This window comes from Myotis davidii, unplaced genomic scaffold, assembly GCF_000327345.1.
Source record: "Myotis davidii unplaced genomic scaffold, ASM32734v1 scaffold1248, whole genome shotgun sequence".
Classification (NCBI taxonomy): Eukaryota; Metazoa; Chordata; class Mammalia; order Chiroptera; family Vespertilionidae; genus Myotis; species Myotis davidii.
The window spans coordinates 268656-282310 of NW_006299026.1; the positions used below are offsets into that span (position 1 = coordinate 268656).

The 13655-nt window shown below is 39.5% G+C and overlaps 1 protein-coding gene across 1 annotated transcript in view; it reads right to left on the bottom strand.

Moving 5' to 3' along the window:
- The window catches only part of LOC102755891 (vascular endothelial growth factor receptor kdr-like), a 168141-nt gene that overhangs the window by 126651 nt on the left and 27835 nt on the right, over window positions 1-13655 (bottom strand). The window contains exons 7-11 of the mRNA XM_006774601.2: window positions 6164-6299; window positions 5016-5120; window positions 4057-4170; window positions 2784-2872; window positions 1418-1625 (exon numbers count right to left, since the gene is read on the bottom strand). Of these exons, the coding sequence (XP_006774664.2) occupies window positions 1418-1625; window positions 2784-2872; window positions 4057-4170; window positions 5016-5120; window positions 6164-6299 (652 nt within the window). The remainder of the gene's footprint in view (window positions 1-1417; window positions 1626-2783; window positions 2873-4056; window positions 4171-5015; window positions 5121-6163; window positions 6300-13655) is intronic.

A 13655-nucleotide genomic window follows, 5' to 3' on the forward strand; every position in this document is an offset into this window, starting at 1 on the left:
CTTGGCTCCAGCTCTTGGGCCTCCTCTGCTGAAAGTAGGTTTCTGGCCTTTGCATACAATGTTGCGATCCTGCTGGCTGAAGTCTGGTGATATTTGTTACAGTTTCTTAAACTGCAGGCTCAGAGGCCTGCAGCCCGCAGGCGGGGAACGTTGGTTTTCTCCAACACTGAGGCAAGCAAGCCTCATGTTAGTTTCAAGCTGCCTGGCTGCCGACCGCCATCTTGGCTGACAGTTAATTTGCATATCTCGCTGATTAGCCAATGAAAAGGGTAGCGGTCGTACGCCAATTACCATGTTTCTCTTTTATTAGTGTAGATATTAGGATTATAAGAGCCTTTACAAAGACTCTAGTCCAGGTCTCTACTGTAACTTTACAAATAGAGAAAATAAAGCCTAGAGAAGAGATTTAGCTTATCCAAGGTCACAAATTATATCAGTGGTTGAGCCAGTAATAAAACCCCAATCTTCTCATTCTCAGGACAGTATACGGCCCATCACGCATTGAATCCAGACACAGTTTATTTGTGACCAAAAGTAAAATAAGAGGAACAGAACCAAAAATATCAGGGGCACCAGTGGATGCTAGTGTCAGGCAGAATAAGACAAGTGAAACTCAAAGTGAATGTTTTAACCTGTCAGTCCAAACTAGGTGTGTAGTGTAACATGGAAAGTAGTGGGCTACCTGAGCCTACTCTTAGCTGAGCCAGGTCAATATTGAGATGGTACATGTTGGCGAACCTATAATAGTTGCTTATCTTTAAAATATTTCTATATTTATTGGTGAGTAGTTATTCTTACAAGCTCTCCAAGTGCCCTCTCCACTGCAGTTATCATATCCCTGCCCAGATTTTACCATGATCCAGATACCCCAAGATCCTCCTCCAGAGCTACATCAGGCATCTGATTGATCATTAACTGTGCCAATATTTGTTAAATATTTTAATATCTGTAAAATGTTTACATAGCAACAGCCATTTGTCAATACCTTAACACATCTGTTAAGTATTTTGACTATCAGGCAGTATATGTTAAGTATAATTTATATTATCCCTATGCTGAGTGTCAGTTTTTTCCTCTGTCAAATGGAGATAAGCATACCTATTTATCTCACAGGAAAGTTATAAAGCTCAAGGAAATAAGTTATTGGAAAGTGCTTTGGAAACTGTAAAGGTATAGACCAATGTTGGAGACTGTCATTGTAAACAACTTCCGTTTGGTTACAGAAGTGCAAGTTGAGTTCAGAAACAAATGTCCTCCAAGCTGCATATCAACAGTTACAGAGGAAGACATGGTTTTCTGGATCATCTCCCTCAACCCCTAGTATAACCTTGCTGGGAAGTGGCCTCACTCTCCCAACCAACCATATCCTCAAACCTCTGATAGCCTTGAGTGTTGGTCAGAAAAGGACCCCACATACCTATTCGGTGGGTTATTGTGGCCCCCAGAAGGTGGCGGCTACTTTCTTCCTCCTCGTCAGATTCACTATAGCTCTTGTCCTCAATGAAACCAGAGCTGGTGGAACTTCCTGTGCTAGTCACACTCTCCAGACGGTGGTTAATCAGCTGGGTGGGCTTGCAGTCAGAATCATGAGAAATCTTCCCCTTTTTATCCAGATTGAGAAGAACCTGAGAGTTTAAATAGATCCTCAGAGCTGAAAGAGACTTAAAAATTATCAATTCCGTCCTACCCTTTATTTCTATTAGGGAAACTGAGGTCTAAAGAGGTGTAAGAAAATTGCTCAGACAGAAAGTCTTGGAGGAAGCTGAGAGTGCTGACTACTAGTATACAGTTCTGTTCCATGCTCCATAATGTCAGTTGACGCATCCCTGGTGAGCGGAAACATCCCAGATATGGCTGTTGAAGAAGTTTCCTTACCCAACAAGTCAGCAGGCTTTCACGGGGCTAGTATATTTGATGGCATATGGTACCCCAAAAGTGTCTGAGCTCTGTGATTAAAAATCGATCATATGTCATAAAAAGAAGACACCCTCTCGTTTCAATTACCATTACTCCTCCTAATGCTAAAATTAGAGTAGAGGAAGAACTTATGGTTTGAGTTAACCAATTGCTAGCTGGGTTCAGAATACCAAGTCAGATGACACCCTGGATTCTGGGGGCTCTTTTCTGAATTCATTAAAAAAAAAAAGTCAGGTGTTTTTATAAATAAAGCAGTGAATGGCACAGTGCTTTGCAGTACTTTGAGAAATAGAGGCAGTTGACCTTTCCCCAGAGAAAAGGTCAGTGGCAGCATGTCCATCTACAGAGAGTAGGAAAGTGAGAAGAGGGGAATATTGACATGTTGGTGACATATGCCCCTGACCATTTCCTCAGGGCTGGAAATTACTCAAATGAAAGGGCCTTATAATTGTACACTTGAAATCTTGTCACGCTAACATTTAATTTTTAAAAATGTATTTTTCCCAGAGCCAGTCTAGGTGCTTCATGAAGCTCCCAGAGCTTTATGTAATATCAGAGAGCTCAAGTTGATGGCTATGAAAGAATAAAGGCATAAAGGGAATTGGGCTATCTAACTACTCTGGATATAATATTTTAAACTGAGGGTGACACTAACCAATGACATAATTTCAGCCAATGCCAGGAGAATGCTGAAGAGGTCATTGAGTTCAAGGCTGTATTAGATGTATAACTGCATACCCTACCTCCCCTGACCAGTAGTATTTTTCCCTCTGCATTTCCACTTTTCTCTCTCTTTTATAATTAGAAAGTCTTCAGATAGTATTAAAAATAAAAATAGATTGTAGAGTTCAGTTGGGGAAACCTACCTTGGAAGCAATAAAATCTCCTCTCTTCCCTCTCAGAAAGTTGGCCAGATTTCCATATTTGCAGAATTCTACAATGACCATCAAAGGACCTACCAAAAGTAATGACCATAGTCATCTTTCCAGAAATATGAAGGATAGCCAATTCTTGGGCTGGTCTTGTTCTGTGTAACCTGTTGACTCACACAGGATTTCTCTAGGTATAAACCAGTTGACTGTATACTTGTGCTGAATACAATGGTGATTTATCCCAGAAACAGCTGCCTGGCTGAGAGTTGGCTGCGGGAAGATTTGGCAGAAGAGGGACAATAAGGCCAATAAAGCACAGTGGACTTTACTGTGGTGTTCTGTAGGTTGGCTAACATGAAGGACATAGAAATGAGTATGACACAGCACCTAACCACAAGTAGCTAACAGTCCAATAATGAAGGCAAATGAGTACCCAGATAGCTGGATAGTTCGTCCATTTAGTAACTGGGGCTCCTGTTTCTATCCTCCACACTGTTACTCTACCCCACCACCACTATCTTGCTAAAACGTATTTCTCAACTGTCATCGTGTTACTCCATGGTTCAAGACTGTCTGCAGGATTGCCATAGCCTACATTTTCTCTGTGCTTTCCCATAACCACAAATTATATGTGGTCTGGAAGCCTCTTATATTTTTTTGTGTAGTTGCACAGCACCATGGTCCCGCTACACTCTCCAAACCCCTTGCTTAGTGCCTCAGATAAAAACAGAAGGACTCATAAAATGTTTAAAATAAAATTACATGAAAGAGACAACTTTTCAGTAGCACAGTAATAGAGGAACAACTAAATGGCTTTTTGTGTAGTTGAGAGAATGACTTCAAATCTGTAAACAGAGAGGGGTTATAGAATTTCTTACTAAGTGGGAGAAACTCCTTCTCAGGCTATGGTGTTAACCTAAGAAGGTGCAAGCTCAGATAGGTATCAGAAGATGGTCTATGGAATCCCCTTCCCTGAATATGTTTGCATACCTCCTTAGCACACAAATGTTTTCTCTTCAATTAATGTGTCAAAGATTCTATTGGAGGTCCAAGCTGGCAAGAATTTTGGAGATATATCCAATCCCTTTATATATTGTACAGCATTTCTAGGAACAGGGGTCAAAGAACATGGGTTCTGGAAATCCCATGCATTACGAGGAATCTCTAAGTTAGAAGACCTCACATACAGTACATCAAGGCCTGTCTAAATCAGGACACAGCTTGTGTTTGAGTGCTCTGATCCTTAGAGGGTTGGAAGACTCCTTACCTCCAGGTTTGGTGCAGGCACCCAGCAAGTTAACCACATTGAGGTGGTGACCAATGTGAATAAGGATCTTCAATTCTGACATCAAAGCCTTAAACTCACTGGAAGTTGCACAATCTGCTTGAAATAAACACAAAAGAATTGTTTCTCCTGGGAGAGGATGCAGGAGCATAGGAGATCCTGTTTAATGCTAAAGAATCCTGGCAGAAATATCCATAACACATTGATCAGCTTTTGTGCTTTCAAAACAATATTATAAATGGAATAATAATATCTTCATGTGCACTAGCCTGCCTGGATGCTGAAATTTATATACTAACAGCTTTAACTACTTTTCTACTTTTTTGAAAATATATTCTTTGATAGCTATTTCTTTTGTGATAAATTATTTCTGCATTACTATCCTGGAAAAGGTAATTGGTGAACTGGCCAAGTTTGATTTAAGCATTTTTCTATGTTGAGTCAGGACATGGATTGGATCACATTAGGGTGTTTAAATATACACAAATTTATCTATTCAAGATAGGAGCTACACTACAATCTTATGTGGCCCAACCAATGCAGAATCCAGTTGGAAATTTATCGAAACATCATTTACATTTCTATATCATTTACTTCTACTGATGCAGTGAAAGACCATGTAGGAATTCTGGTGGCCAAATGCATTTGCTGACTCATATTGGCCTTACCAACAACTAAAAACCTTGGGTCTTTACTTCTGTATTTATGTGGTTGAACCCAAAAGAAGAACAAATTGGCTGACACACAAGATTCCATGATGATTGGCTCATGTCCATGGCTTAGTTTTCCATGACAAACACTGGTCAAATGAAGGTGGAAGTTAGTTGTAATTACCTCCCTCCACTACTTTAATTCTGTATCTTTACAGTCCCGTTTTCCACCTGACCACAAGTATCCTTACAAATGTCTTCCCATGGCCTCCAAAGGAATATAAACATTACCTTTCAGCATTTTCACTGCCACTGTTTTGCAAGTTGAAGCTCTGTCAATGCCAAATGCACAAGCCTCTACCACTTTACCATAGGCACCATGACCAAGAATTTTGCCTGAGGAAACAAGAAATGAAAATAAGTAATAGTCACTGAAAGACCCCAGAGAAAAATGAAAAGTTGGTTGCTTTTATGAGGGCAACATAATTGCTGAGTCAGCATTATCTGGGAGGTCTTCCTAGACTACCCCATGTGAAAAAAGCAATGTTGTAACTCTACGTTACTTGAACTTGCCTTGTTACTCTTTGTAACACAATGATTAGATAATATTTTACTGGAATATTTATTATTTCTCCCCATAGAATATGAGCTGTGTGAAGTGTGTTTTGTTCATGGCTATCTCCACATCACCTGGAATGATACTTAATATATGGTAGGTGACCAATAAATATGTGTGGAATAAGTGAATAAAGAGCCACCCCATGCCAGCCATTGATAGTAAGGATCATGTGGGTTGGAGCAGATTTGTGATAGTCTATCAACACAAACAAGTTCTTTAGGTGAGTTGTTAACACAAACCTGTTAATAAGGTTTTAGTCAAGACTCCTGGTCATATACTTTATTAGGAAGCATATTAGTTACTGGAATATTTGGTACCATTCTGTGAGCATTCATTATATTATCTTATTGAAAGGACTCTGGATCCCAAGTCAAATTGTTTTAAAAAGACTCCATTGTAAACCAATACCTTCATTTTTTGAGGTGTTCAAATTTGTAAAACACATTCCCTAATGTTACCTTACCACATGCTCAGAGTAGCAAAAGAATATAAATTAGACAACTATAATTATTAATGTTTTCCTTTTATAATGGAAGAAAGGAGCTCAGAAAAGTTAGGTGACTTGCCTTGGCTAAGGTCTCCCAGTTTGGACATCTAAAATAACCCAATTGCATGCTATGTGTGCAATGTCATTCTGCTCCCCTAAGTTTTTATTTTGTTCTTCACATTGCCATCTTTAAAACACATCTTACTTTACTTAGGTTTAAGTGCATCCTGGATTTCAAGCCATTGCTTTTTCTTGGGCTTTATACTCAGTGATTTTTCAGCTCTATGGTGAAAGAAATGTGGAAGGGTGACATAACAGAGATTTTTTTCTTACCTAATTGTAACCGGTCCCTAGGGAATTCCCATTTAGTGTCATCGTAAGGAAGCCTGTCACACTGTTGGTCAAGGGGCATCTCTTCAGGATCCATGATGATGGAAAGGTAACCAGTTTTTATTTCTGACACACTAGGCTGCAGAAAGGTAGAGGAAAAGCATATCACTGAGTTCTTTTGACCTTCTGAAAATGTATTAGGCCTGTGGAGTTTCCAATTTTACATTATAAGTTGGTTAGTAACATAAAAAACACACATAAAGAGCATAAATATAATAAAAAATACTCCATGAACAAAAATTAAAACAAAAAATAACAGGGAAGACTTTATAATACTCTGACTAACCATGAAACTGAATTAGAATAAAATGTACTAACAAACATTATATGCATACTCCATGGACATGGACAGTAGTTTGGTGAAGGCCAAGGTAGGGGGAGGTGAGAGTGGGTGGAATTGGGCAAAGGTGGGAAAAGGGGGGACACCTACAATAATGTCAACATTAAAAATTATTAACTAAAAAAAAGAGAAAGAAGAAATTATCTTGACCATGACTTTGGTTGACACAGATAGCTCAACTTCAGGAATTTGGCTAATACTGACCAGTTCCAGTATGCTGACATTAACAATCTATATCAGGACCAGCAAGGACACTGCATGTCCATAGCCCCTCCTCCTGATCACTTTGTTCAGGTTACCCCCTCTCTCCCTAAAAAACCCCTGCCTGCACTGAAATGCTAGGATGGGCTTTGCACAAGAGTCCCCATCTTCTCAAGATGCCAGCAATAAAATAAAGCTCTTCCCTTTTCACCAGCATATGTCTCAGGAGTTTGGTTTTCATGGCAGCAGGCAGTGAAATCTTGGTTCTGATTACAAAACAACAAACTAGAAAAATAGTTACAATAAGAACAACAAATTAATACCCATATTATAAAGAACTATGAAAAATCCTATATAATAAAAGGCTAATATGCAAATCGACCAAACAGCAGAACGACTGGTCGCTATGATGCACACTGACCACCAGGGAGCAGATGCTCAATGCAAGAGCTGGCCCCCAGTGATCAGTGTGCTCCCACAGGGGGAGCACTGCTTAGCCAGAAGCCAGGCTCAGGGCTGGTGAGCACAATGGCGGCAGCACTAATGATATCTGACTGCTGGCTTATGCCCACTCCCCACAAGGAGTGGGCCTAAACCATCAGTTGGACATCCTCCAAGGGCTCCCAGACTGGGAGAGAGCACTGGTCGGGCTGAGGGACCCCCCTCCCGAGTGCACAAATTTCATGCACCGGGCCTCTAGTCAATGATAAAAAGGGACAGTGCAAATAGCAGAGTCACCAACTCTGGGGTTATGTCCCCTCATAAAATCAACTAATGAGATTGCAAAAGTGATCAGAATTAACTTTTGAATAGGTTTTGAACCCAGTAGAACTTACAGCAATGAGGGAAAGACTTGGGTAAGAATCATCTGCTTTGTGGTAATAAAGAGGGAACAATATGAACCTTGTCCTAAAAATATTGTGGTTGTAGGCCTCAACATGTCTGGCAAATCCCACAAAGAGCAGTGCAAAACCTATCAAAATTGGAGCATAACCAGGGAAGGATAGCTTCCCAGAGGGCTTTATTCCAAAGCATTTATAGGCACAGAAATTTTCCATAACACCCTCTGACAAGGCACAGTGCTAGGGACACTAGAAAAAAAATCAATTACAAAGTAAGTCTATAAAGAAGAATTTAAGAAACAGAATAAAGGTATGAGACATGGAGAAAAAAATTGTAAACTGGCAGAAGTAAGTGATTTGATGCAGTAATCACATTAAGTACAAATGGCTTAAAATTTTCAATTATAAGCAGAAAATGGCTCTAGCAGGAAGCTCTCACCCAAGGGCCACTGGGAATCTTCACTGGACGGTCCAATCCACCTAAACTGCAAGCACTCCCAATGTTCCAAATGTTAAACCCACACCTCTTCTCACACTAGAGCCAACTCCTAACATATGCTCACAAATACAGTGACAAGAGCAAGCTCCAGTAAATAGGAAGCATGTGAATAAAATTGACTATGGTCTGTGGTCAAGGGAGAAACCACAAACTTGAGCTGAAGTGTCACTTTCAGAGAAATAAAAGATTTTCAGAAGCCAGCCTGATAAATTTTGAGATCAAAAAGACATACAGACTTAGCAATTCTGTGATAAGAGAGAAAGACACATGAGACAAGTATCCTATATAATAAAACTTAATATACTAAGAGTTTGGTCATCTGGTCATCCGTTCAACCAATCAAAGTATAATATGTTAATGATATGCTAAGGTTACTCAACCGCTCGCTATGATGTGCACTGCCCACCAGGGGGCCATCAGGGGAGACACTCTGACTAGTAGGTTAGCTGGCTGCTGGGGTCCAGCCAATCGGGACTGAGTGAGATGGGCTGGACACACTCTGGAGCCCCTCCCACGGTCTCTCCCTGGCTGGCCAAAGTCCCACATCCCTCCCCAGCCCTGATCATGCCCTGGTGGGGTCCCTAGGCCTGACCTGCACCCTATCGCAATCTGGGATCCCTCAGGGGATGTTGGAGAGCTGGTTTTGGCCTGATCCCGCAGGCCAGGCCAAGGGACCCCACTGGTGTATGAATTAGTGCACTAGGCCTCTAGTATTTATGTAAGATTGGTGAAAGCCCCAGAAATAAGCAGGATCAAAGTAAAGTGTCTCCCAATTGAAGGCAACAAGTAAAGATTGGAAGAGATAACTACTACTTCAAATTCAAAATCAACATAAAACTTCAAGACACATAAAAAATTAAAGAAACAGAGAGAAAACATGGCAGCCAGCAGGACAGGAGTGAGAGAGACAGTGTGAGTGAGTAAGGGAGTGAGAGGGGAGTGTGCAGATGTGCATGGTGGTTGTGTGTGGGTGTGAATGAGGGACAATTAGATCTCATAGAAGTCTTGGGGGCTGGCAGATAAGGCACTCCTGGACAGAGAGATCCTGCTACCACCACAGGCACTGGCCAGGCAGCGAGGCTCTGGCACAGAAACCACTCCATCTTGAAGGGGAGAGCAGCCAAGGCTAGAAACACAGACTCACCATCACCCAGCCTGGCCTTGAAAACCACTCTGGCCTGTGTAGTAATTTGCAGAGTGCATGCTACCTCAGCCAGAGTTGCACTACCTCAGTTGTGGAGTTGGACCACTGAAACCCATCTGGAGTCTCTGGGACCACATAGTGATTCACAGAGTGCACAGCACCCCAGCCAAAGTCACACTACCTCAGCTGCGGGCTCTGGGATACCCTGCAGTGAGTCACAGAGTCACATGCCACCCTGTCATGGGCTCTGGGATCCCACAATGAGTTGCATCACCTTGTCCATGAGCTCCAGGACCCTGCGGTGAGTCCCAGAGTAGTGAGCCATTCTGTCAGCGGTCTACAGAACCCTGCAGTAAGTTGCATGCTAGTGAGACCTCAGACAAACATTGCCATGGAATCTGGGGCCCCAAGCATATCCACAACAGCTTGCACAAGGTTGGGGTTGAGTCACATAGTCAGGCAACTTGTGAGGAGACTCCATCCACAAATGGGACAACAACATTCGAGACCCAACTACATCAGGAGAACCCAAATAACTCAAGCAGGGGGCTTTCCTAGAACACCCAGATCTGAAAGACTGCAACACTGGGTCCCACTAAACACCTATGTTGGACGAACTCCCCAAAATTTGGGTCTCATGGCAGTGTGATCTAAGACACAGAAATAAGTATAGGACAGCAAAAGTGGGGAGACAAAAAAACACACAAACCCAACAACAACAACAACAAAAACACAATCTCCAGAGGAAAGAAAAGGAGAAATCGCCAGAAAAGGAATGAAATGAAATAGAGGCAAGTAATTTCTCAGAGAAAGAATTCAGCGTGATGGTTATAAGGATGCCCAATCACCTTAATGAGGATTACATGCAACTCAATGAAAATTATAAAGAGCGGAATGAGAAATATACCAACATGAATAACAATCAAGAGGAAATGAAGACTGACATAGCTGTAACAAAGAACACAATGGAAGGTTTCAACAGAAGACTAGAAGAATCTGAGGGTCAAATGACTGAGTTAAAAGAAAAGGTAGAAAAAATCACCAAAGCAGAGGAACAACTGAAAAAAAATAAAAAGCAGGAAGAGAGTCTAAGGGAACTTTGGGGCAACATAAAACAAAACAACATCTGCATAACAGAGATGCCAGATGGAGAGGAAGCTGAGCAAGGAATAGAAAACCTATCTGGAGAAATAATGAAAGAAAACTTCCCAGACTTGGGGAAGAAAAAAGTCACACAAGTCCAAGAAGTATGTAGAGTCCCAATCAAGACGAACACAAAAAAGACCCACACCAAGACATGATAATTAAATTGGCAGACATAAAAGACAGAAGGAATCTTAAAGGTTGCGAGAGAGACAGAAAGTTACCTACAAGGGATCCCCCATTAAACTATCAACTGATTTCTCAATAGAAAAACATCAGGCCAGAAGAGAATGGAATGAAGTATACAAAGTGATGCAAAGCAAGGGACTGAATCCAAGAATACTCTATTGTTATCAAGGCTATCATTCAAAATTGAAGATGAAATTAGGAGCTTCACAGACAAAAAAAAAAAAGACTAATGGAGTTTATTACCACCAAGCCAGAAACCTAAGAAATGCTAAAGAGACTGTTGTAAAAAGAAGAAGTAGAAAGGGAAGAAGAAACACAGGTATCAAGAATAAAAATGGCAACAAACAAGTACCTATCAATAATAACCTTAAACATAAATGGATTAAATATTCCAATCAAAAGACAAAGGATAGCCAATTGGGTAAGAAAACATGACCCACATATATGCTGCCTATTAGAGACACACTTCAGAACAAAGGACTCACATGGACTAAAAGTGAAGGAATAAAAAAAAAATATTTAGGCAAATGGAAATTAAAAAAGTTGGCGTAGCAATACTTATATCTGACAAAATAGACCTCAAAGTGAAGGCCAGAAGAAGAGATAAGGAAAGCCACTTCATAATACTAAAGGGATTGATACAATAAGAAATTATAACTGTGGTAAACATAGATGCCCCCAATACAGAAGCATCCAAATAAATAAAATCTTCTGGAAAATATCAAAGGAGAGATCAACAGCAATATAATCATAGTAGGGGCCTTTTATGCCCCATTGACATAAATTGGATCAATCTTCTAGACAAAATTCAACAAGGAAAGTGCACTTCTAAATGACTCACTAGATCAGATGGAACTAATTTATATCTTCAGAACAATTCACCACAAAGTTATGGAATATACATTCTTCTCAAGTGCACATGGGACATTTTCAAAGATAGACCACATGTTGGGTCACAGGAAAAGTCTTTCCAAATTCAAGAAGATTGAAATCATATCAAGCATCTTCTCAGATCACAATGGCATAAAATTAGAAATCAGCTGCAATAAAACAATAAAAAACTATCAAACACATAGAGGGTACATATCATGCTATTAAACAATGAATCAGATACCAAAGATATCAAAAAAGAAATAAAACACATTCTGGAAACAAATCACAGTGAAAACACAACAATCCAAAATCTATGAGACAGAGTGAAAGCAATCCTGAGAGGGAAGGTCATAGCACTACAGGCTAACCTCAAAAAACAAGAAACTTGTAATAAATTATCTAACTCTACAACTTGAAGAATTAGAAAGACAGCAACAAGAAAAGTCCAGAGTGACCAGAAGTAAGGAAATAATAAAGATCAGAGTGGAAATAAATGACCAAGAGAAAAAAATGCAAAAGATCAATAAAAAGAAGAGCTGGTTCTTTGAAACGATAAACAAGATTGATGACCCTCTTGCCAGACTCACCAAGAAACAAATACAGAGGACCCAAATAAATAAAATCACAAATAAAGAAGTGAAATAACAAATTACTCCACAGAGATACAAAGGAGCATTAAAAATAAAATACTATCAACACCTTAATTCCAAAACACTGTACTACTGTGACCAAATCTGAATATTCCTAGAAAAATACAATCATCCAGTACTCAATCAAGAAGAATCAGAAAACCTGAATAGACTGATAACTATTGATAAAATTGAAGCAGTAATAAAAATAATCTCCCAGCAATTAAAAGCCTGAGTCCAGATGGCTTCACAGGGGAGTTTTACCAAACATTCAAAGAAGAATTAACGCCTATACTCCTCAATTTTTTCCAAAAAATTCATGAAGAGGGAACATTTCCAAGCTCTTTCTATTAGGCCAGCATTGCCCTAATCCCAAAACCAAATAAAGACACTACAAAGAAAAAGAATTACAGGCCAATATCCCTGGTGAACATAGATGCTAAAATCCTAAAAAAAATTCCAGGAAGTCAGATCCAGCAATACATTAGAAAGATCATACACAATTATAAATTGGGATTTGTTCCAGGAATGCAAGACTGGTATAATACAATACCTACAACTCAATAAATGTGATACATCATATAAACAATATGAAAGGAAAAAACACATGATCATATCAATTGATGCATAAAAAGCATTCAATAAAATCTAAAACCCTTTAAAAAAAAAACTCTCAGGAAAGTGGTACTATAGGATCATACTTCAAAATAATAAAACCCTTATATGACAAACCTACAGCCAATATCATATTCAATGGGCAAAAACTATCATCATTTCCGATAAGAATAGAAACAAGATAGGATGAGCATTTTCATCACTCCTGTTCGACACAGTACTGGAAGTGCTAGCTGCAGCGATCAGACAAGAAGAAGAAATAAAAGGCATCCAAATAGAAAATGAGGAAGAAAAAGTCTCATTATTTGCAGATGCCATTATATTGTATATAGAAAACCATAAAGACTCCATCAAAAAACCACTAGATTTAATAAATGGATTTGGCAACGTAGCAGGATATAAAATTAACAACCAGAAATCTATGGCATTTTTATACACCAATAATGAATACACAGAAAGAGAAACTAAAACAAACAAAAGGACAACAAAAATCCCATTTACCATTGCAACAAAAAAATTAAGATACTTAGGAATAAACTTAACCAAGGAGGTAAAAGACCTGTACTCTAAAAACTACAAGATGTTGAAAAAAGACATAGAGGAAGATATACACAGGTGGAAGAATATGTCATGCTCATGGATTGGTAGAATCAACATCATTAAATGGACATACTACCCAAAGCGATTGATTGCAATCCCTATTATAATACCATTGGCTCATTTCCCAGACTTGGGACAAATATTCCAAAAATTTATAAGGAATCAAAAAAGACCCCAAATAGCAACAGCAACCTTGAGAAAGAAGAACAAACTTGGAGGGATCACAATATCAGATATCAAGATATACTACCAAGACAATTTATTCAAAACAGCCTGGTGCTTGCACAAAAGCAGGCATATAGACCATTGGAACAGAACATAGAACCAAGAAATTGACCCAAATCATTATGCTCAATTAAT